The 25,000-nt window shown below is 44.5% G+C and overlaps 1 protein-coding gene across 3 annotated transcripts in view; it reads left to right on the top strand.

Annotated features, from left to right (window-relative positions):
- LOC107376256 (myosin-10) overlaps window positions 1-25,000 on the top strand; it is a 93,190-nt gene that overhangs the window by 56,551 nt on the left and 11,639 nt on the right. For 2 of the 3 annotated variants that reach the window (XM_015945266.3, XM_015945265.3), the window contains 12 exons: window positions 571-663; window positions 3,421-3,484; window positions 3,856-3,954; window positions 5,561-5,704; window positions 5,840-5,935; window positions 7,448-7,566; window positions 7,976-8,128; window positions 8,217-8,390; window positions 8,461-8,634; window positions 13,390-13,504; window positions 19,281-19,474; window positions 19,601-19,722. In XM_015945266.3, coding sequence (XP_015800752.3) covers window positions 571-663; window positions 3,421-3,484; window positions 3,856-3,954; window positions 5,561-5,704; window positions 5,840-5,935; window positions 7,448-7,566; window positions 7,976-8,128; window positions 8,217-8,390; window positions 8,461-8,634; window positions 13,390-13,504; window positions 19,281-19,474; window positions 19,601-19,722 — 1,547 coding nt within the window. Of the gene's footprint in view, window positions 1-570; window positions 664-3,420; window positions 3,485-3,855; window positions 3,955-5,560; window positions 5,705-5,839; window positions 5,936-7,447; window positions 7,567-7,975; window positions 8,129-8,216; window positions 8,391-8,460; window positions 8,635-13,389; window positions 13,505-15,687; window positions 15,751-19,280; window positions 19,475-19,600; window positions 19,723-25,000 lie in introns of all 3 variants that reach the window. The other variant, XM_015945267.3, reaches the window with a different exon arrangement.

Below are 25,000 nucleotides of genomic sequence, written 5' to 3'. Positions count from 1 at the left end.
CATTGTGCGTCTTCTCCCACAGAACAAAAATGGAGTCGAAAGGAGCTCCACCAGAAAGGTGTCCCTAATAAAGTGGCCTTTGAGTGTAAGCCTTCTGGTGTTTCTAATAACAGACATTAATCCCATCCTGGACCTTCAGAGCTTTCTCTTTGTAAAGCTCTTCCACACACTCACACGAGAACAACCGGAGGAATGTGGCGGCTCCCTCTGAGTCGTCTCCCCCAAACGTGGCAGAACGCGCCAGCTTTCACCAAACCTTTGGCTTTACAAGGTCCCGCCAACTGTTTGGTTGTCTTGGCCTCTTGAACTCGTCGACTTCTCCTGACAAAAATCACTTTGCGACCCACACAGAGCCAGCGGAGCCGTGATGAATGGGTGCCCGTTTGAAACGCTGGCTTCATGGTTTTTCTGCTGTTATGATTAATAGAGCCACGCTTCGCCTAATTATGCATGCTTTGGACGAAATGATCGCATAACAAGAAAAAGTGGATAGAAACAAATGTTCCCCTGCATAGTGGCAGAACTAGAAATGTTTTTGCCGTCTTCTTTCCTCTCGAATTTCCTTCACAGGGGGAACTGGAACGCCAACTCCTGCAAGCCAACCCCATCCTGGAGTCGTTTGGCAACGCCAAGACAGTGAAAAATGACAACTCCTCTCGCTTCGTGAGTTTACATTTTCTGTTCAGAAGATCATTTCAACATGTTCACCAGCTGAATCCAGCCAGGAAATGGATTTCACGCCTCCACAAGACTTATTTTGTATTCAGTCAATATCTTCACCAGCTTTAAGCCATTATTTCAGTAAATCTAGTGGTCTCTAGTGGGAGTGAATGCCCTGTGAGACGTCCTGTGGAATAAAGCTCCGGCACTCCTGTTTCAGTTGTAGAAATTAGTCAGAGGAGGGTGGGAAAAGCAGGATTTGGAATCTGATTCGTTAATATTCATGACATCTCATCTCTGATTGGCTAACAGCAATGTGACTCTTCCACTGCCTCCATTCGCTTTTCTTTCTCGGGTAAAAAATGCAGCGTTGATGTTTCATCTCCACAAATAACCGAAGCCTGAACGGGTTCCACTATGTTATGGAGTTGCTAATGCTAACAGTTAGCTTCTACTAGCCAAGATGTGCTCTGCTCTCTCCTGAATGCTAAATCAACAACAGCTTTCTGTGGTCCCAAACCAAGGGGGCGGGGCCATGAATACTAATTTTCCCCATGATGAGAGACTGTCTTTTTCTGACAGACGCATTTCTCCGTCTGCTTTCTTTGGGTGGTTAAAGCAAGAAACAGGTGTAGAAGATTTTCTCGTTTAGCCTGCTCGTAAAACCCAGAGCGACCAATCATATTCAAAGGTGTGGAACGCTATAACCCCATTTCTAAAATCATATTTCTGATTCCAACGGGTCACTCTGAGTGTTTCATGCAGGCTGAACATAAAAATAGTCTCCTTCACCTATCTTATGTTTATGTTTATGTGCTTAGCAGACGCTTTTACCCAAAGCGACTTACAATTTTTCTTTTTTTACCTATAGGGCATGTTGTGATCTGTGGGGGAAACCGGAGTACCCGGAGAAAACCAATGCATGCATGGGGAGAACACGCAACTCCACGCAGAAAGGCCGCAGCCGAGTTTCGAACCTGCGACCTTCGTGTTGCGTGGCAACAGTGCTAACCACTACGCCACCATGCAGCATTAGCATTAGCTTCTGATAGAAAACAGACGGTGAAACTCTAGGATTAGAAACAGATCTATGTCACACTGTCACTTAACATTTATTTTTTCATCTTGACTCATGACAGGAAAGGCTGTTGTTGGTTTAGTATCCAGGAAACAGCAGAGAACTTGTAGAAGCTAACTGTTAGCATTAGCAACTCCACCACACAGCAGAACTCCTCCAGGCTTGTGTTATTTGAGGAGATAAGACATCAACGTTGGAGAGCAAACGGAGTCAGTGGTAGAGTCGTGTTGCTGTTAGCCAATCAGAGGAGAGATGTCCAAATATCAGGAAGTAAGAATGCCGTCTGTAGCTCTCCTCTGATGTGGCTCACTTCCAGTCCTGAAACAGGCGCATCTGAGCTTTTTTCCCCCAGAGTACGACTTACAAGGCATTCATTCCGACTAGAGACCAACTGCACATGTATTGATTTAAACAACACCTTTAAAGGTAACAAGTCAAAATGTTTTCTCAACAAACATCGCTTTAATGTTTGATTTAAGGATTTAGACCTTTTTCTTTTTTTACAATAGAATCTCATTTAGTGAGTTTAACCTTTTAGGTTTGCAACAGCTAAGGCTGCACAATATATCGTAAATATATCGTTATCGCAATATCAGCATGCACAATATGCATATCGCAAAGAACAGATAAATATCGCAATGAATGGTCAGCTCAAATGTTTGCTACACATAACACATTATGTCAATCAAACGGAAGCATGATGTTTTATAACAAATCAAATAGAGCTCTTCACCCATTTGGCCAGCTGGGTGGGTTCTCATAGGTTAGAGTCCCGCACCCGAGGTGGACAGCACTTAATTTTGATGGTTAGCAAACACCTGAGTTAGCTTAGTTCTGCTCTTTCTGCTTTTCCCGGGATCCACTGATCGCCTTTTCTTGTTTCTTTCCTCACATCATTTGCTTTTCTCATTTTTATGATTTTTTTCCTTGTTTTTGATCATTTTTGTTCCTGAGTTAAGTTTTTATTTATCGCAAGTAATATCGTCATGGCAATATTAATCTTTGTTATCGAATATCGCAGGTTTTCCTAATATCGTGCAGCCCTAGCAACAATATGAAACAACTACTTAAAAATAAAATAAATATAAATCCTAAATCAGCCTCACTGCAGAAAGACTGCATACAAATCTAGAAGAACATCTTGAGCTGACCTATTTAAACTCCTTATCCCTGATCTTTGCAACAAACAGGAAGCTGCTGCTCCATGCCAGCAAAGTCTGTCACAGACGCTGTTAAACTATAGTGTCATTATAGTGATGTTTGTTCTAACATGTGATCTTTGGTTTGTGTTACAGTAATCACAACACTTTTCACTCTTAGCATTTCCTTTTGTGTGACTGAGCACAACATGTGGTCAGGATTAGGCTGTGTGTTGTTCGGGTCCACATTCATCACAGGTGTGTCGGGGGAGAAGCCGTGCCAGCAGCCAGATGGGCTTGCTGTCAGGAAACCACAGACATGCTTGAAATTCTTTCATGACATGCTAACCTGGCACTTCCTAATATGGGCATTTTGTTCCTGGCTGCATTCCTGTCATCGGTAAGGAGAGCAGGAGGTGGTAAAATGTACGATGCAGCTGAAGCTGTAGGAGGAAAACAGGGCTGCAAACACACACCGCTGTACAAACATGTCCTTTTTTCTGTCTGATTAAACTGGAGTGGAACGTCTCTTGTTGCCTGCAGGGAAAATTCATCAGAATCAACTTTGACGTGACGGGCTACATTGTCGGGGCCAACATCGAGACCTGTATCCTTATTACCACGAAGGATGGAAGGAGCAGAGGGATGAATCAGAGTTAAAATAAGATGTGTGATAGAGAGCAGCCACAGCATGGCGCTAATCCTCATCCTGCATGTTTCTCCGTGTAAAGGCGTCGGGTTCTAGAAAAGCACTGCTTTATTTGTTATCCCTTATTTTTATTAAAGTCTTTTTTCCTTCCTGTTGAGAAAAATAACAAAAATGTTTGAGACGTGGAGCTTCTCTGTCATAACACAGCTAGAACAGAACAGGTGCTTTTTTATGACCATCTTTTGTTAAAACAGCCGTTTATGTTTGTGACCGGACTTCACGTTTGTCACATTTCAGTTTCCTTGCTCGTCCTTAACTTCCACCCTCAGATCTTCTGGAGAAGTCGAGAGCCATTCGTCAGGCAAAAGATGAGAGGACTTTCCACGTTTTCTACCGCCTGCTAGCAGGGGCTGGAGAGCATCTTCGAAGTGAGTGTGTGTGTGTGTGTGTGTGTGCGTGTGCGTGTGGCTAGAGAGTCAGATTTAATTTACTTCATCTGCACAATTCCAACCAGTTCATGTAAAGTAACACTGAGCAGTTTCCTGCTCCCCTGGTTGAAAGTGGAATTACACCTGTCGTAAACAACCCTGCTGCACCCTGTTGTAGCTAGCACTTTGAGCTAACACTAACACGAGCCAGCTAGTACAAAAATAAACCTCAAAGTAAAAAGATCCTCACTGTTGGACCAAAATATTATTGCTTACAAGTCCAGTTGCAACAAAGCCAGGTCACCATCAGGCCATGATTTTGTAGCCTCCTTTAGCTCCCTCAAGCTAGCGTAGGCCGTGCTGGTTTTAGCTCTTTGCTTCACCTCCAAAGACATTACTCTCTTACATTCACTTTGAGGCTCCACCATGAGGCCAACAGAAAAAGCAAATGTCTTCTTTTTCTTCTCCTTGTGCTTGACGATCAGCAAACTGATAAAGATAACTGCTAACTGGTAACAGCCGTAAAGCAGATAGAGAACACCTACTAGGACACCTACCTGCTCCACAAAATTATCTAGTGCAGTTTTTGGTCAGCAGAGGGATGCAGAGTGGGGCCAAATATCATGATTCTAACCCAACAATCACTGAGATCAATGTTAAGCTCTAGTTTAAAAATCCATTTAGAGTCACTTTAAGCGTTATTCATCCGGAAAGAACATTTAAGAATGTTTAGCCCATTCACTGCCAAAGTCGTCATTTGCATTTTTTTTTTACTGTGTGGGCGTCGGAACGAGCCCCCGTGCCGATAGAACAAACATCTCAGCTCTAAAGCCGATCTTCATCCGCTTACGTCACACGTCACGTGATCAGGAAGCAGAACATCCATGTGTTAGGAGATCGTTTTGGGCCGTTCGTGTAAAAAAAGTGAGGCGCGAACCGGAAAAGCGCCTGCCGATCACAATTCAACAACGGATTATGAAAGAACAGATAACGTTCAAACCACGCAGATTCTTTCTGATGTAAGAGGCGAGTCTCCGCCTTGTTTTGGTTGTTTTGGCGTCGACATCATCCTAGCGCGCAACGTTCTGTGACTCTTAAAAAACAGTAAAAACGGTGAGAAACGCTGGCAGTGAATGAGTTAAGTGGTTTACTCTGTGTTTAAAATAAGCAGACGTTAGGATACAATTACACTAGATAGCCTTCAGTATGAGCTGAATTAATGGTTAAAGCCCCAGTATGTAATGTTTTTACGTGTTTGCTGTCAAACTCTGTGTATCCGCTCACAAACTTGTCCTTTTTCATTAATATTTCTCATCACCGTCTATTCTAAATATTCTTATTAGCTTGAAATTTTACATTTTTATATTGTTAAACTGTGGTTGATGCTCCGTAGTCATGCACCATCTTGAAATGTGGTAGCTGTTTAGGGACATACAAGATTTATGGGGATGGTTCTTTCTGTGGCAGATTTGCAGATTCTGCTCTGAACTGAAATCATCTCAAACTTAAAGTAAAACAATTATTGACAGAAATTCTTTTAGATAATGAATTAAATTTGGACAAAATCATTTAAAGGGAGCTTTTTGTTTTGCTTTCTTTCTGTCAGCTGACCTTCTCCTGGAGGGCTTCAACAACTACCGCTTTTTGTCAAACGGTAACATTCCCATCCCGGGTCAACAGGACAAGGAGAACTTCCAGGAGACGATGGAGGCGATGCACATCATGGGCTTCACCCATGATGAGATCGTATGTGAGTACTGCTTCCAGATGTGCGCACTCCTTCTTGTTCCTATTCATCAAATCGATGTTCGTCTTCTCTTGCATAACCTCGTGCTCTCCAAGGGCCAATGGATAATTCTTCTGACTTTCATTCTAAATTCATCAGGCATGTTGAAGGTGGTCTCTGCAGTGCTGCAGTTTGGCAATGTGGTCTTCAAAAAGGAGAGGAACACAGATCAAGCCTCCATGCCTGAGAACACAGGTAGACATCATCGACATATAAAAAGGATGGACATACCCCGCCCATTGCTCTGTGGGGGGCAGGTCATTTTGGCCGTGTCACAGGCCTCGTCACGCCAAGACAATCCAAAAATAGGAAAAGAGGTGGGGCTGCTATGGTTGGAACAGGGTTGGAACCATCGACATACATATATGGACAATGGGTTTCCATAGCCTCCAGTAATAAGTTTTTGTGCTAAAATGGGAGGTGGCCACCACCGCCATTTTGACCGTGTCACAGGTTCCGTCAGGCCCAGACAATTCCATAAAAGGGAGGAGAGGAGGAGCTGAGGGTAGGGCTGTAAGGCTGGGATCAACTGACGACACCCGGTCGAACTAGCTACAAGCTAACCTGAAGCTAACCCAAAGCTAATGCGGAGGTGGGAGCTAAGCTAACGGAGGTAGCAACCTAGCTACAACCGGAGTTAACTGTGCACAACACCAGAGCTTCTGAGTCAGAGATACACCGGGCTGACCGCTGGGTAAAACCGGGTGGAACACAGAGGTCTCCGAGACCTCCACAAGCCGGCAGCCGCACAGCAGACAAGCGCCGCTGCGATCTGAGATGCGCAGAGCTGCCGCTGGGGAGGACCGGGTGGAAAGGTTTCCATCCCAGAGCTCCACAAGCCGATAGTCGGAACCCAGCTCCACCAACATGTTATATTTCAACCCATTTTCTAAAGTGCAGCATTATGTTAAATGCACTGGGTTTACCCTATTACATTTAAATTTCATGGTTAAACAGTACATGTTAAAATCTAAGCTCAGCTCGGCAGTGACCTAAAATACATAAATATAATTTTACTTACCGAAAAAAATGAAGTGGAGACTCCTTGGACGCTCTATTAGTGCAATTAATGCCACAGCAAGTCATTTTGTCCAACAATTGCACAAAAAATATCCAAACAAGAATACACAAACACAGAGACTCAAAATCCCGGAACAGTTTCCAGGCCAGACCGAGGCTCTACTGAGGCCTTTCCACGGAGCTGGCTCTGTGGTCACGTGGGTCTGATGCTCATTAATTATACAGAACACACGCCTCGGTAGAACATGAACACTGGAACACGCCTTGGCGGCTCCCGATGACGTATCTCCTAGGCAACCGGGGCGGGGCCAAGACATCAAGGCGAGGTTCCTTGGCATTGAGAAACACCCTGTGTTTCTGTGGATGTAGAGGGGAGCTGGTTTCCTTCTGCCCCTGCTGAAGTCTTCTCCCACCTTCCTGGTTGTGATCAGTGCACCATTATCTGCCAGATGTTAGAAGACAAATAAGAGATTCTTAGCAGCAGGTGTGTGAGGAATGTCCTAATCCTGTTAAGGAGGTAGAGGCCTTAGAAATGTCTTTGCTTCCTGCAGATTGTTTTAACTGGTTAGAAGTTCTAATCAGGTGTTTAAAGAACTTTCTCTAGTGGACCCTGACGCTTTACAGTATCTGCAGGTTTATCATGTTAAAGAGTAAGTGGTAACGTGCTTTGTGCTCTCTGCTTCTCAGCGGCTCAGAAGCTCTGCCACCTGCTTGGCATGAATGTGATGGAGTTCACGCGAGCAATACTCACCCCGCGGATCAAAGTGGGACGAGATTATGTTCAAAAGGCCCAGACCAAAGAGCAGGTAAGGGTCCACACTACTCTCCTTATCCCGAACTGCATCTCAGAAACAGCAGCCGAGTCAGATCATCAGTATAGTTTATCAGGATGTCTGTCGATAGTTTTTTGCCAGATTTAAAATCTTTCATGTTACTTTCAGAGCTTCACTTGTTAAACCTGAAACACGAGTTCCATTTTTTGTTTTAGTCGTCGTGTTTAGACTGGGCTCCATGTTGCTAATTCGTAACATCTGTTTGGATGGGTCATGCTCACATCTGGCTGATGGATGGTCCTGGTTGTTCTCGGGCTGTCTGACATCTTAGCGAGACAAATCCACCACTCTCCACAGACTAATACAGCAGCTCATTGTTTGAGTTCCCAAACGGCTCACATCACTTGGATTATTCATTATTAATGATGTGTTTTTAACACAGGCTGACTTTGCTGTTGAAGCCCTGGCCAAGGCGACGTATGAGCGTCTGTTCCGCTGGCTCGTCCACCGCATCAACAAGGCCCTGGACAGGACGAAACGGCAGGGGGCCTCCTTCATCGGCATCCTGGACATCGCTGGGTTTGAGATCTTTGAGGTGTTAATCACGATGCTTTAACAACAACAAACCCTTTGTCACACAGCAGGTACTCCAGTTTCACTTCACATTTATACTTTTCTGTCAGCTGAACTCCTTCGAGCAGCTGTGCATCAACTACACCAACGAGAAGCTGCAGCAGCTCTTCAACCACACCATGTTCATCCTGGAGCAGGAGGAGTACCAGAGGGAGGGCATCGAGTGGAGCTTCATCGACTTCGGCCTCGACCTGCAGCCTTGCATCGACCTCATCGAGAGGCCGGTCGGTCAACCCTTCCACGTGTCTGCGTTTCTAAGAGATATTCTGCTTTTGACAAACTGCCTCTCCTCAGAATAATCCCCCTGGAATCCTGGCTCTGCTGGACGAGGAGTGCTGGTTTCCCAAAGCCACGGATAAGACGTTTGTAGACAAAGTGCTGCAGGAGCTGGGAACGCACTCCAAGTTTCAGAAGCCACGTCAGCTCAAGGATAAAGCTGACTTCTGCATCATTCACTACGCAGGGAGGGTATGTTCCTCATCACCCAATGTTAGGGTTCATGTTCTAGTAACCAGTCTTTGGAAACAAAAATGACTACAAACATTTTCTTAGTCTAAATATTAAAGGCCTGGTGTGTAGTATTTCACTTGTTTACTATGAAATTCTGTTCATCTCTTTCAAAAACTTGCCCTTTTTCACTAAAGACCAAGTTCACTGAGAAACCGTTTTTTACTTGTTATTGTTTTAAATATGATCGTCACTCTGGGTGTTTCTCAATGCCAAGGAACCTTGCCTTGGTGTCCTGGCCCCGCCCCGGTTGCCTAGGAGATACGTCATCAGGATCCACCAAGGCGTGTTCCAATGTTCATGTTCTACCGAGGCGTGTGCTCTCCATTTGTTAGCCGTTTAGCTAGCTGAGCAAGGATACACGGGAGGTGTCTTGTAGCCTAGCCTTGGTCAAAAATTACCCACAATACACTGCGGTATTTTCAAAAGGACGGCAGCTACTTCAGGGACAGTTTTCAAGTTTAAAAGTAAGTCAACTAATTTAAAATGTTTTTTTTAGATCCAAAGAAGTTATCTATGGTTGGTTAGTTGCTTAGTAGTTGCAGCTTCAGTGGCTAGCGGGTAGTAACTCACTTATATTTTTAATTTAATAAACATATACACAATTTAAAAAGTAAAAGTCTTGTTATATATTTATATTGAAACTACTACTTATAAAATATAACTTTATCCCCCGTGTCACTTGACCGCCGTGGAAGCCGCGGTCACGTGATGCAAGTCTGTTCCATTTAACTGTTTTCTTTGACCAAGGAAGTACAGTGTCCTCGTAAGCAAGGCGCCTTGACAATGAGAAACACCCTCTGGGTTTCACATGCAGGCTGAACATGAAAATAATCTTCTACCCCTATCTCCCGCATTAGCTTCTAATGGGAAATAAATGGGGAAACACACACTTTGTCTCAATTCAGACAGAGTCAGGTTTATAAAAGATAAGAAATTAATTTCTAAACAAATTAAAAACAAGACAAGTTAACCAAGACTACTGTGATAGATGAATCTAAGAGGATGGGATGTGATGTATGGTGGTTTAATGGTGTGTGTTCATCAGAACCTTGTATCTAGGAGAACTGAGTTCTGGGTGAAAAGAATTTGGTTTGCATTAAGCTATGAAGTTGGTTCTTATCAAACCCTCATCAGACCAATCTGTGTGTCTACCTCACCCTTTCTTTGGGGACCCTCTTCGCGGATCCAGTAGTCAGGGAGGTCAGATGACCTCTGGGCACCGAGGTTCGGTAGATTAACCGCAGCACAGACTCTCCAGTCCAGTGATGTCTCCGAGTCACAACAGATAGATGAAATCGTTTGCATCTAGAACAGCTGTTTCTGAATAGCTGAAGGAACCATTTTGCTGTGTCAGCTGTAGCATGTAGCAGGGTTTTGACAGCTTGTCAAGAATGCTCTGGGTTGAAGAGGGCTCGCTATGGATGGCCTGTCCATAGCTTGCTCTAGAACTATCTCACCGTCAAGTGAGCTCTGTTTTACTATTCTCATATTATGATTTCTTGGCCAACCGGGACGGACCATGTTAAGGGGTGTTAACAAGCAGACCTCAGAACATCACGCCTTGCGTCAGATACAGGAGTTCTGATTCGTGGAACAGAAAGCAGGACATTAGCTTAACCTTGTCATCGTCATGTGTCTGAGTGTGTGAGCTGTCAGAAAATAGTGATTCACTTATTAAACCAACAACAGCAATTCAAGCACAGATTAATCAACCTTATTGATTTAAGCACAGATTAATCAAAACCATGGACGTAATTTTGGGGGGGGGGGACGGGGGGACATGTCCCCCCCACTTTCTCCAAAGTCAAGTTTTCACCCCTGCACTTTTTACCAATACTTTATATTAAATTGGCACTGGTTGAGCTCTAAGACCAAGCAGAAAACAACCATTTGTGTTGAAGCCTGTTTCCCATTAGAACATACTATAAAGACCCCCCCCCCCCCCACACACACACACACACAAACGTGTCCCCCCCACTTCTAAAGTGAAAATTACGTCCATGATCAAAACATTATTATTAATTCATATAACATTTGTTCATTCATTTCACGATTGATTAACTCTTATGAGCTAAAATAGTCACTTTATTCAGAGGCATGAGAATCCTGTAGAAGTGATAAGGGAAGCTTAGGCCTTGAAACGGGAACAGTTTGTTGACAACATGTTATCATGTGTTCCGAGCTGCAGAGAGGCCCGGACTCCAGCTGATAGAATGGCAGGATCCGGCAGATTAAAGGCACCAAATGTAGACTCCTGCCTCCATATGACCAGATACTAAAGAGGTCAAACTGTACATGAAAAACTGACCATTTGTGGGCGTTACACTCCTAAAACAGGAGTGCAAGAGCTTTTTTTCCCTACAGAGATCGACTCACGAGGCATTAATTTATACCAGAGAACACAGCAGATGTGTCTTTAATATTTCTCTACACATTAGATTACATTTGTAGTGGTCTCTGGTATAAATGATGCCCAGTGAGTCGACCTCTGTGGAAAAAAAGCTCTGGCACTCCTGTTTGAGGAAGTATAAGTTTCCCCGAGGGGCAGAAAAGGGCAGGATTTGGAGTCTTACTCATTATTATTTCCTGACATTGGACATCTCTCCTCTGATTGGCTAACAGCAACACGACTCTACCAGTGACTCTGTTTGCTACGTTGATGTTTTATCTCCACAAATAGCACAAGCCTGGAGGAGTTCTGCTGTGTGGTGGAACGAGATATTCTATTATTTTATTTCACATTTTCATGCCCAGAAACCTCCCAGCCTAGATTTTTCACAGACTTTGACTCCTCTGGTGAAATCAGTGATCCAGGTCACAGCCTAAAAACCAAAGACCAGTTGTTGCACAGCTGCTGCTCCAGGAACCCACATCTGGTTCAGATCGGCGTGAGACGGAGTTTCTGATGCCTGTTGGTTACGTAACTAAGACATTCAATGTTCACCTTTCTGTGGAGGTCTGGCATCTGTAAAAAGAAACTGATCCTCCTCAGCATTCCTGGAAAGGCCCCCGTCGGAGAGAAAAACATAAAATATATTACCTTTAGAGCAGCAGCTTAATTATGGTTTACTGTTTCCTTTTATTCTAGTTTTTCCACATTTATTTGCAAACTGAAAGGACATTCAGTCCTACACACGATCCAAAATGTCAGATTCTTTCAGGTATCTGGATCCAGGATAATGTTGGAATTTCACAAAATAAATCCAACATGACAGGGATACTGAAGAGGGACGTAGCTACAAACACATCATTTTTTTGGTTTTGAATTAAACCCACATGAAGACTTTCATCTCAGGCTGCTGAATGTGCCGTTACGTCCGATGTTTAAAACTCACAAATACGTCATCACAGTTGTGCTTTTAGCAGGCAAAACATAAAAGATCATTACATCCTGGCTCCATTTTTATTATTTAGACATTTTCATGTTGAATTCTGCAGGGATGTAAGAAAATATCCATATGGCAATATATCGTGTTATTATTTCCTTCAATATTATATCGATATTCAAAGCCGTGTATCAAATTTTTGGAAGAATTTACTTGAAAACATTTGTGTGTTTTCTTTTCTTTTGGTGCAATTCAAACGCCGACCGCTAGTTGGCAGCAGTGTGCAGTGTTTTTTTTCCACCACTGCAATGTAAATCCCTCTGTTATTCATTCATTCATTCATTCATTCATTTATGTTTAAAGCACTTTAAAACACCCGGCACAGGAACAAAGTGCTGTACATAAAATACATTAAAACAATAGAATAAACAGAAAGCAGCAAAGAGAAATAAATAAAACACATGAGACATAAAATTAAAGCAGCCCAATAATAAGAATAAAAACTAGTTAAAAACAGCATTGAAATACTCAAAAACAGCTAAAATAAGTCAAAACTAAAAATAGCATGGTTCAGATACCTCACGTTAAACATATTACGTATCGATTAGGACTGTTTATTGAAATTTCCTACAATAATTTCAGTCAAATATCGTCTGGCTGAATGAATCGCAATATATCGTGATGTATCGTATCGTCTCCCCTGTATCGCGATACGTATTGCCAGAATTTCACTTGTACACATCCCTAGAGTTCTGACTGAAATTCAGATGGTTTGTGTATATTAAGGTTCTTTTGTTTTCCTGTAATCATTTCTCCAAACCTTAAAAATCCAAGATGCTGGTGAAGGTTCTCAGTCATCCGGGTCATGGTAATCTAAAGAGGTTCGAATGAAGGCAACTGGATGTATTTGGTTTCTTGAAGACGTTTCGCACCTCATCCGAGGAGCTTTGTCAATTCTGGAGGGTCAAAGTTATAAACTGTAGCTGTCTGTTGGTGCTTAACGAGAAGAAACTACACATGAATACCCCTCCTCCATACCCCTCAAGGGTACCCATAATACAGCTCTTAACCCAGTTCCAAAAAAGTTTCACTCTATGTCACACCCTCCTGTTCTTAATCAAATAAACCGTTCCAATACAATCAGGCCTAAAGACATCGATGACTCCTCGGGGGGTAGGGAGGAGGGTCTTCATTTGTAGTTTCAGCTAATCAAGCAACAACAGACAGCAACAGTTTATAAGCTTCACTCTCATATTCTAGTCAGAATTCACAAAGCTCTGCAGAAAGTCTAGCTGCTTTCGTTGAAAGATTTTCGCTGTGATTCTGTTTGGGATGTTTGAGCAGAACTGGCCAGATAACACCCACGATCCTTTGTGTTTCTGCTCAGGTGGACTATAAAGCCGACGAGTGGCTCATGAAGAACATGGATCCTCTGAACGATAACGTTGCCACCCTTCTTCACCAGTCTACTGATAAATTTGTGGCTGAACTCTGGAAAGATGGTCAGTTTATTAAAGCTCACTAAAATTTTAGTTGCACAACCCTGATAATGGTTTTGACTTGTTGCCTAACAGGAAGGTTTTATTTTGTTTAAAATGGGTGTTTGCCTAGCGCTGCTGGCGGTTCATTACACCAGCTCTCTATGTGACAGCACACCTCCCGTTTGGCCGTCATCTGGGGTGCGGGGTTCAGGGACCACAAAGAGGGGGGCCGCGGGCCGCACATGGCCCGCAGGCCAACTATTGAGGACCACTGCTCCAGCGTGTCCTGGGTCTTTCTTTAGGTCTCCTCCCAGTTGGACGAGTCCGGAAAACCTCACCAGGGAGGCATCCAGGAGGCATCCTGATCAGATGCCCGAGCCACCTCAAATGGCTCCTCTCGATGTGGAGGAGCAGCAGGTCCAAGCCCCTCCTGGGTGACCGAGCTTCTCACCCTATCTCTAAGGGAGAGCCCAGCCACCCTGCGGAGAAAACTCATTTCAGCCGCTTGTATCCGTGATCTCGTTCTTTCGATCACTACCCAAAGCTCGTGACCATAGGTGAGGGTAGGAACGTAGATCGACCGGTAAATCGAGAGCTTCACCTTCTGACTCAGCTCTCTCTTCACCACGACAAATCGGTGCAACGCCCGCATCACTGCAGATGCAGCACCAATCGGTCTAACGATCTCACGCTCCGTCTTTCCCTCACTTGTGAACAAGACCCCGAGAAACTTAAACTCCTCCACTTGGGGCAGGACCTCATCCCTGACCTGGAGAAGGCATTCTACTCTTTTCCGACTCAAGACCGTGGTCTCAGATTTAGAGGAGCTGATATTCAAAAGCAATGTATCGAATTTTTGGAAGAATTTACTTGAAACATTTGTGTGTTTTCTTTTCTTTTGGTGCAATTCAAACGCCGGCCGCTAGTTGGCAGCAGTGTGCAGTGTTTTTTTTTCCACCACTGTAATGTAAATCCCTCTGTTATGGTTCAGATACCTCATGTTAAACATATTACGTGCTTCACACTCGGCTGCGAACCGCTCCAGCGAAAGCTGAAGATCACGTTCTGATGAAGCCAGAAGACCAGGATCTGTTTAAGTGTATTAAAAGCCTAAAATTCTGTATAATTAATGAGCATCAGACCCACGTGACCGCAGAGCTAGCTCCGGGGAAAGGCCTCAGCCTGAGCCTCAGCCTCGCCTGAAAACTGTTCCGCCAATTTCAGTCTCTCACCTTAGACCATTAGTTGTAGCGTTTGTGCGTTCTTTTTGGATATTATTTGTGCAATTGTTGGACAAAATGACTTCCTGTGACATTAATTGCACTAATAGAGCGTCCAAGGAGTCTCCACTTCATTTCTATCGGTAAGTAAAATTATATTTATGTATTTTAGGTCACTGCCGCTCTTGCGCTAGCTGAGCTTAGATTTTACTATGTACTGTTTAACCATAAAATTTAAATGTAATAGGGTAAATACCCAGTGCATTTAACATAATGCTGCATTTTTGAAAATGGGTTGAATTATGACATGTTGGTGGAGCTGGGTTCCGAATATCGGTATGGCCCCCTCCCCTCAGCGGCAGCTTGGCGCATCTCTGATCGCAGCGGCGCCTGTCTGCTGTGCGGCTGCCGGCTTGTGGAGCTCTCGGAGACCTCTGTGTTCGACCCGGTTTTACCCAGCGGTCAGCCCGGCGTATCTCTGACTCAGAAGCTCTGGTGTTGTGCACAGTTAACTCCAGTTGTGGCTACGTAGCTACCTCCGTTAGCTTAGCTCCCACCTCTGTGTTAGCTTTGGGTTAGCTTGTAGCTACATCACTTCAGTTCGACGGGTGTCGTTATTTGATCCCAGCCTTACAGCCCCACACTCAGCTCCACCTCTTTTCCCTTTTATGGAATTGTCTGGGCTTGATGGAACCTGTGACACAGTCAAAATGGCGGTGGCGGCCACCTCCCATTTTGGCACAAAAACTTATAATTGAAGCCTATGGACATGAATTCTCCAATATATATGTCGATGGTTCTGACCAATAAAACCCTAGAACCAAAAGGACTTCCTTTTTCACTAACATCCCGGACTGTAACCTCTCAGCCGTTTAGCTAATGCTGCAGCGATTGTTTGTTGTCGTATAAATGATGGAGTCCGGATTCGCTGGCCTGCTTCCTGTTTCTCTCTCACTCCTGTCCTTTCTCTCTCTGTTGCTGTAGACATCCAGACGTTTCAGAGAGCCTCTTTCTATGACAATGTGTCTGGGCTTCCTGAAGCTCCAGGTGACTGTTAGGGACGAGCTTTGTGTCCCACTGGCTGCTCGTTGGCCCGCTGTGATGTCATCACCACCCCATCCAACTGCTGCCCTCTAGCTTTGCATGGCTCGGCTCTGATGGAACATTGAAGCTTCAGTTATCACAGGAAGTCGCTGCTGGACTCCCACATGTGTTGGCATTCACACATCTCACCCCAGAGTGAAACCAGCTCGATAAATATTTAAAATGTCAGACATTATCCAGATTCGTAGGTCTAGGCCTGATGGGATCCATGCTCAGAGGTCAGATACCCTCTAATCACGCTCCAGTACCGGGATGAACTCGGGTTTAAGAGCTCCCCACAGTCCCACCAGAATCATCTGCAGATGGAAAGTGAAGAAAGCATTCATCCAACCTCATTGGATCCAGATCCAATCTGAGTTTCTGATATATTAGTTCTGTTGTTCATTGGACTGAAGGAGTGTAACTTTCTCTGCATGGCAGATGATCTTATTCTACTTTCTGACGTTTATACGAACGAAAATACGAGCCATGTGCTCATCTAGATGCAGATCTGTGTAGACTCAAACGTTCTGCCAGTGCTTTAAGGTAAATCTGGGTCAAAGTTTAACAACACACTATAGTGTTATTCCAGCGAAGGAAACCGGGACGAACGACGTCTTTGTGACAAGATTTTAACCATTTTCTGAAGCGCTCAGTCCTCAGTGGCGTCGCAGGGAGCAGGTGTCTAACTCCATCAGGCGAGAGACTTCCTGGGGACATCCCGGACAGGCCTCAGTCCATCACAGGGACTCGTGCCTAGTTTAGAGCAGGGGTGGGGAGCCCTGGTATCCTGCATGTTTTAGTTGATGCTCTGCTCCAACACTCCTGGAGTGGTTGAGTCACCTGTTCAGCAGCTCATCAGAAGCCTGTTAGTCATCTGATGATTAAAATCAGGTGAGTTTAAAGTTAAAGTTCGATTAGTCATCACACACTCCGCATGTGACCCATCCCCGTGCAGAGCGGTGAGCTGCAGCAGTGGCTGCGCTCGGGCACCATTTGGTGGTCTAACCCCCCCAACCCCTTAAAGCTGAGTGTCAAACAGGGAGGCATCGGGTCCCGTTGTTAAGGTCTTTGGTACGACCCGACCGGGACTTGAACCCGATCTCCCAGTCCCAGGGCACTTGCAGTGGTGAGGATTAGCTACATTCATCAAATGACCAATAAGATGTGATATTTCATATAAATATGAATTATCAAACTTATTGGTCTTTGAATATTAGATTTAATATCATTCAAAGTTCTTTGGCTTTTCAGCGAACACACACTTCATATTAGTTCAGACAGAGTCAAGTATTTAGTCTTAAAAATGAATTTATTTCTATTTTCCTAAACTAGTGATTATACAGGACAAAGTATGAATGAAATGGTGGAATGTGAGCTAGACGTTTGAAGAAAACCTGGTGAGTATCTGAGAGATCTTGTGTCTGAGTTGTAAAATCTGTTTGGCTGTATGGTTTTTTGGAAGTTCTGTCGGAGGTGGGAATTGAAGCTCCTTCTGACAGGAGACTCTGCCAGACGTTCCCAGCAGACCCTCGCAATATGTTTGGGCCTGCCTGGTTCTTCCCCCACCATCTGAGCCAACTCACCACCAGGTAGTAGTCAGTGACAGCTCCGCCCCTCTCTTCACCCGAGTCTCAAAGACATGCGGCTGCAGGTCAGACGAAACGACAACAAAGTCTATCATCGAGCTGCGGCCTAAGGTATCCTGGAGCCAAGAGCACATGTGGACACCTTTATGTCTGAACATGGTGTTCATTATGGACAATCCATGACTGGCACAGAAGTCCAATAACAAAACACCACTCGAATTCAGATCGGGGGGCCGTTCCTCCCAACCACACCTCTCCAGCTCTCACTGTCGTTGCCTACGTGAGCGTTAAAGTCCCCCAGCAGAACGAGGGAGTCACTGGAAGGAGCGCTTTCCAGCACCCCCTCCAAGGTCTCCAAAAAGGGTGGGTAGTCTGAACTGTAGTTTGGTGCATAAGCACAGACCACAGTCGGAACCCGTCCCCCCACACGTACGCGGAGGGAGGCTACCCTCTCATTCACCGGGGTAAACCCCAATGTACAGGCACCAAGATGGGGGGCAGCTAGTATGCCCACCCCTGCTCGGCGCCTCTCAGTGGGAGCAACTCCAGAGTGGTAGAAAGTCCAACCCCTCTCAAGGAAACTGGTTCCAGACCCAGAGCCACGCCTTGACGTCAGTCTAACTATATCTAGTCGGAACCTCTCAACCTCACACACCAACTCAGGCTCCTTCCCCACCAGAGAGGGGACCTTCCACGTGCCGAGGTCCCCGCCCTCCTACCACCCGTCACACAATGCACCCGACCCCTTTGGCCCCTCCCACGAGTGGTGAGCCCATGGGAAGGGGGACCCACGTTTCCTCATCAGGCTGTGCCTGGCTGGGCTCCACGGGTGAAAGCCCGGCCACCAGGCGCTCGCCAACTTGCCCTACCTCCAGGCCTGGCTCCAGAGGGGGGGCCGGTGACCCACATCCGGGCAAGGGTCACCGGGTCTTTGGGCTGCTCTTTGTCTGATAAATAATAATATTTTTGTGTTCATACTGATAGATTACATCACTAGAATCAACATTCAGGCTCATTTCTTCATACGGCACCAGGTTGTCAGATTGACCTGTGAGGTCAAAGTTCACTTCTGGTCATTTTGATGAAATGCTTGGCCTTTTAATACGCTAAAAGCACATTGCTGTACAATTATTATTCTCATGTTGCTCCAGAACCCTCGCTGTTCACATCCTTTTAAGCGATTACAGGAAAGTATGGTTCCTTAAAAGTAATGAAAAACAACAGATGTAAACAAAAAAGTTGGTTCCTTCCACTGAAACAACTTAAAACCAACAAAAGTAATAATTCATAAATGTTTGCTTCAAATCAGCCGATAAAAACCAAACGATGGTTTTGAATTTTTGTTTAATCATTAAAACACAAACTGAAAAGATAAAAGCTAGAAGGCCACAGTGTTGCTTCTCTGACTAGACAGATGTTTGAGGAGGTGGCCTCGAGAAGAAATGCATCAACATTAGATGTGTGGATGGGAGGATAGGAGCCATGGTAACCAGACATCCCTAGATGACTTCAACTTATGGAAGAACAACATGAAAAGCAGACTGGAGTCACAGAAACAACTTGTTTTTGCTTGTTTTATAAAAACTGTGACTGCTCCATGTTTACGTCACCTGTACGGTGAATAAACGCACCTGGTTGGGCTTTAGTCACACCTAGTGCCACACGCTGTCCGTTTTCATGCTTCGTCACACATTCAGAAAGCAGCAAACCCAACAAATCCGTTTTTGTTTGCACCATTTTCTTATAAACATGCAGGTTTCTTTTTAAAAACTCAAGTTTTGGCTTTTTTTGTTCGTGTAACCCGGACAAAGAAACCTTAAACAGCTGCAGCTGAGTCGCCCGCGTCCCTTTTTAGTGGATCTTCTCTGATGCAGTCGTGTCTTCTGCTGATGCTTTTACCCCCAGTGGACCGCATCGTGGGTCTGGACCAGGTTGCGGGCATGAATGAGACAGCTTTTGGTGCCGCCTACAAGACAAAGAAAGGCATGTTCCGCACCGTTGGGCAGCTGTACAAGGAGCAACTGTCGAAGCTGATGGCCACGCTCAGGAACACAAACCCCAACTTTGTCCGCTGCATCATTCCCAACCACGAAAAAAGGGTGAGTGTGGTGCAACGGAGATCCGTGGAATCTCGTTAGATTCTGTGGGATGGCTGCAGTTTTAGAATGAGGCTGACACGGTTATCGTCATGGTTACTAATGTGATCCTTCACCGTGCTTTTTCAGGCAGGGAAACTGGACCCTCACCTGGTTCTGGACCAGTTGAGATGTAACGGTGTGCTGGAAGGGATCCGCATCTGCAGACAGGGATTCCCCAACCGCATCGTCTTCCAGGAGTTCAGACAGAGGTGACGTTTTATCAGATAAAGCTCCAACTTAGGGGGAATTCTCAGCCCTTTTTGCATGATGTCACTGTGTAAAGGTTTAATTAAAATTATCAATAATAATAATGATTATAATTTTTGTAGATGGCTTCCTGAAGGACCTCTGTTCGTGGGATCAGAGTTTATGTCCTACAGGACTGATAAGCTAACGGCTAGTTTGAACGCAGCAGAAACTACTCAAATGGGCAAAAATCCCTTTGAACCCTCTGGGGTCTATGGACGTGCGTCCGTGTCGTTTGAACAGGTCTGATTTGGGACGCCGTAGCAGCAAGGCTCCGCCTCCCTGAGTTTCAGTTTCATTTCAGGTTTGAAAAGAAGAAGAAAGAAGAAGAAAATATAATTTCTATAGCGCCTTTCAAGATAAAAAATCACGAGGCGCTTCACAAAAACAAAAAATGTAAAAATATAAAAAAGCATTTAGAAAATGTTTAAAAATATATTTAAAATGAGCAAAAATAGGCAATTGGGATTTAAAAGAAAAAATATTAAGAAAGAGAGAGAGTGAATAGGAAAGAGGGAAATCAGTGGATCCTGAAGAAGGTGGAATAGGTGGGGAGAGCAGAATAAAGAGAGAATGGTGAACAGTGTTGGGAGTAACGTGGTACAAAAGTAATTAATTCCTGTAATGCATTGCTTTTTGCTGCAATGTGGTAGTGTAAGGCATTACAGGGAAAGAAAATGGTAATATTTACTCGGTACAGTTGTCAGTAACGCGGTAATTACAATGCATTTTTAAACCCAGAATCAAGCTGCGTTTCTTAAAAATTCAAATAGTGGGAAACCCGAAAAAAGTTCCAGTATCTACATATATTACGTCATTTATGGAGTCAGCTTTGCAGGCAGAGAGGACGCAGCGGTAACGGCTCAAATACTCCAGCTGCGCGCGGCCGCTGTAACATTCACAAAATCGCTCCACTAAAACAAAATAATTCACCTGCGATCGTTCATATCAGCGCATGTTCTCTGGTATTCTGTACTTTTCTGACGTGCTTTGCCTCAGCTGAGTTAATCTGGGCTCCGGTGATTTCAACTCACTGCTGCTGGAGCGCCGCGCATGTGAAGATCCCTTTGGCTGATCAGTTAGAAAGTAGGAAATCTAGGAAACGGGTTTTCTGGAAGACGGAGAGAACATGCAGCATGCAGGATGGTTAGAGAGAGAAAGGGCAGGAAATTATTCAAATAAAATCAAGAAAACAAAACAAAGTGCTTGAAAAGAAAAAAATGTAGGTAGATTTATCCCCAATACTCATTTTTACCAGTGAAAAGCAATAATATATAGGCATTTAATATTTATACATGTGATAGAATCAGATCACCCCAGAAAGCCGGTCCCACATCCAGGGCCGTATCAAGGCATTTGGGGACCAAGGCAAATATAGGCTTGGAACCCCCACCACCTCACTCGCCGCTCAGTTAATCTAAGATGACAGCGTGCTGAGAGTACAGATTGTTGTTGCTTTTATTACATAAACAATCGTTCTAAAGAACTGTTTTTAACAGCAATCCTAGCTCAGACACCACATCACCTTCCACCGGATGTGTCATGAGTTCACCATGCATCAGATTACCAAACTCACACTGAAGTTGTTTTGTTGAAAGTAACTTAGAGTAATGCAAAAGTAGTGTAATGCCTTACATTTTAAAATCAGTAATATTGTAATGTAATGAATTACTTTAAAATGAGGGTAACAAGTAATCCCTAACCCTAACCCTAACCCTAGCTGTGCTCTCATTAAGAAAACGAGAACTAACCATACGGCGAGCAGGAGGTGGGGACGCAGAAACTGACAAGTTAAAGAAAATGCAATGGTGATCTGAAATATAAACATCCTCAGGACAAACACTGTCAGCATTTAGACTCAGGGTAAAAACAAGGTCTAGAGTGTGCCCCCTGGTGTGTGTGGAGCCAGAAACATGCTGGGTAAAGCTGAAGGTGTCCATGAGGCTGGAGAAATTCATGGCAAAGTGATCAGAGGGATCATCAACGTGGATGTTAAAGTCACCAACAATCACCAGTCTGGACAGCTTCACAGTGGAGGATAGAAAGTCACTAAACTCCTGAAGGAAAGAACTGTTTAGACCAGGTGGACGATAGACCACAGCACAGTAGAACGGGTCCTTACGCCCGACTTTAATCAGCTGCAGTTCAAAGGAAGCAAAGTGACCAGAGGTTGTAGAGCTACATGGAAGATGGTCTCTGAAAACAACAGCTAGGCCTCCACCACGACCAGAACCCCGGGGTTGGCTAAGAAAAGAATAACCACTCGGGCAGAGTTCAATCAGAGCAGAATAATCAGATGTTTGCTGCCAAACTTCAGTCAGAAACAGAAAATCCAGGTTTTTAGACAGAATTAGATCATTGAGCAGGAAGGACTTATTGTTAACAGAGTGGGTATTTAATAAAGCCATGCTGAGTGAGGTGGAGGAATCAGAAACTACAGAAACAGCTGGAGTTAGTGGGTGTAAATTGGCAGGGTTACATCCACGGTGTTTATAAAAAACACTTATGGGAGGGAACAGGAGGAGAAACCACTGAGGAATGAGGATAAACCGACCTTAAAAAACTTGGACGGATGAACCGCGTCCCAACGCGGCCTGGCGGGAATGCGGAAGTGGCGCTCAGGTCACCAAACAAAGGACAAGAAGCTAGAAGATCGCGCCGATGTTTACCAGATAAACCACGCTTTAAGAGAAGTCTTATTCTTACCTGGATTCCTGCTCGTTTACCTCTTTTCCTCTAACGTTCTCCCGGGACCGCACAAACATAGCCGGAGGTGCGCAGCTTGTGACCGTTGTTTGGCTCTGGGCCAGTGCGCCACTCAGGTAAACAAACAGGATGATACATCCTCTGTGCATCTTGGGCAATCGTGAACGAACGGAAGGACAAAAGAGTCTGGCGATCGTTGGAGATGGTATAGGGACACTACTGAAGAGGATCGCAGACAGGAGCAAGGTGGAAAAGAGGAGGTTAGGGGAGAAAAATTTGAAAAAGTGGCCGGTGACTGCGGGTAAGCCAAGCACAGGCGCCATCTTGTTGCCGACCTCCAAAAGGAGATCATACACCCCCGTTGTTTTACTTTGTTAATAGGCCTAGTAAAAGCGGAGTTATACTAAACTGAAGAAACAGCCTTTTTTTAGACAGTCAGAGAAGTTGTGATCATGAGCTGTCACGGCGCGCAGCAAGCTGTGAGACGGACGTCGACCTTAGATATCGGAGCGATCTGAGACTAAAAGGTTGTAGCTGAGTGGGCTTTTATGTATACATGAGGATGAGAACGATGAACGCCCAGCAGCTCAGCTGTTTTTTAGCTCAAATCAAAACTTTATTTTATTTTATTTTATTTATACAGCACTTTTCATGCACAGGATGCAACACAAAGTGCTTAACAGATCAAAATGACCCATGGAACCCACATTCGCTCCCTTTCCCACACTCAAAACAATTGTGACAGATTCACCCCCAATCCACAAACCATTCCCAGGCGCACGCACACACACACACACACACACACACACACACACACACACTCGTACACATAATACATTAAAAGACCACAGTAAACACTAGGCTGAGCTCAGATTGGACAGGTAATGAAAGACGCCATCATGGGAGCCATCTGCCTCGACAGCAGCAGATCGACGGCAGCAGCCAAGACACCAATCCATGGAGCCCTGGGAGGGAGGGTGGCAACCCCCACCACTACCTGGGCACTACCCTAGGAACGACCCAGCCGCCGCCGCCACCACCGACCACCGGTCCCGAGGCAGAGGGCTCCACAGAGCAAACACTGGAAGGATTAAAATACGTGACATGTAAAATAACGAGCTAAACTGGAAAATATGTAAAATGTATGATGTAAAATACCCAATAAAATGTGATTATACAAATAAAACAACATAAATGTGTAACACAACAGTAATTAAAATAAATAAATAAGTAAAACAAGCAATGCAATAAATAGTCATCAGTTAAAAGCTAAACTAGCTGGAAGAAAGGAGCGTGAGACTCGCAGATGGAGTCTGACGCCACAGTGAGGGTTTGGATGACCAGTCCTTCCTCTGGGACACTAAAAAGAGAAGCTGGCTCATAACAAGGAAGATGAGGTCCTGGCATAGAAGAAGCTGCTCTCATACCGCACCTGTGTTGTTTCTCCGTCTCCAGGAGTGAGGCTAAGCCTCGCCCCCTCCGTGATGCTTGTAAGACAGGAGAGGAAATAAAAGGTTTATCAGGAGCAAGCAGGTTCTAGCCATGGAGAAAAACAGTCCAGCTATTCCTCCCTTAGTCCAAATGATCTTCTCTATTGCTTTTTCTACATGGAGAAGCCAGGCCTGATGCTCCTCTGCTTAGTGGACACAAACTGCTTCTTGGAGGGGCAAAAATAAACTGAGTTATCTTGGAAAACAAAAGAATCCAATTCGTATGTAAATAATACAATTGGTTCAAATATTGATGCTAGATTAGCTTAAATGTTCATTATTTTTGCACAATTATGCATCTTTTTGCCCTGTGTGAATAATTGTTCGAAGACTAATAACTTTTTAAATTTGTGTTATTTGCTATATTTATTCATATTTTTTGCATATGTATAGTCCAGAATGCCATTCTAAAAAAAACACATTCCTCATACATGTTTGTGGGTTTCACAGTAAAAAAAATTACTTTCTCCCAACTCAGATTTTATGTTTTTGAGTAACTTTAAGAGCAAGTCACCCCCAAATCAACTTTATTTTTCTGATAAACTATATAAATGTGTGTCTAATCGTGCTGCAGACACGTGTAGTCAATAGTTTTGCACTTTAGTGCATTTTAGTTATAATTTTAATGTTCTGCCTAAAACTGTTAGTGTTGTGCCGTTGTCAGGTAAAAACTCTGCACTGCAGTTGAATTTAAATCTGCCATCGCTATTGGCTAAGAGGTACCCTAGAACGTTAGCTGGTACCATATGATGTCACAATGTCATTGTGAGCCTGTCGCTGTGCCTCAATTCAGGGTCTGCATCCTTCGAAGGACCCAGCCTACTCGGCCGACGTGGACTGGGTCCTCCGTCGGCCGAGTAGACCGGATGTTAACGACTGTGAATTTGGACAGGCCTAGCCTTCATGAATTCCCGCCACTCCCTCGGCGAACGTTCCGTCACCTAGCAACCGTGGAACCGCTGAGCAGAAGGGAGAAGGAACTTTAAACGATGGAGCTCGAAGTTTTATTTAGCTTTTTAATCATTTCCTTGACCGTTGAAGAGGT

Source organism: Nothobranchius furzeri, chromosome 12, assembly GCF_043380555.1.
Source record: "Nothobranchius furzeri strain GRZ-AD chromosome 12, NfurGRZ-RIMD1, whole genome shotgun sequence".
NCBI classification, from domain to species: Eukaryota; Metazoa; Chordata; class Actinopteri; order Cyprinodontiformes; family Nothobranchiidae; genus Nothobranchius; species Nothobranchius furzeri.
The sequence above is the reverse complement of the archived record's forward strand: the minus strand, read 5'-3'. Positions and strand labels throughout refer to the sequence as shown.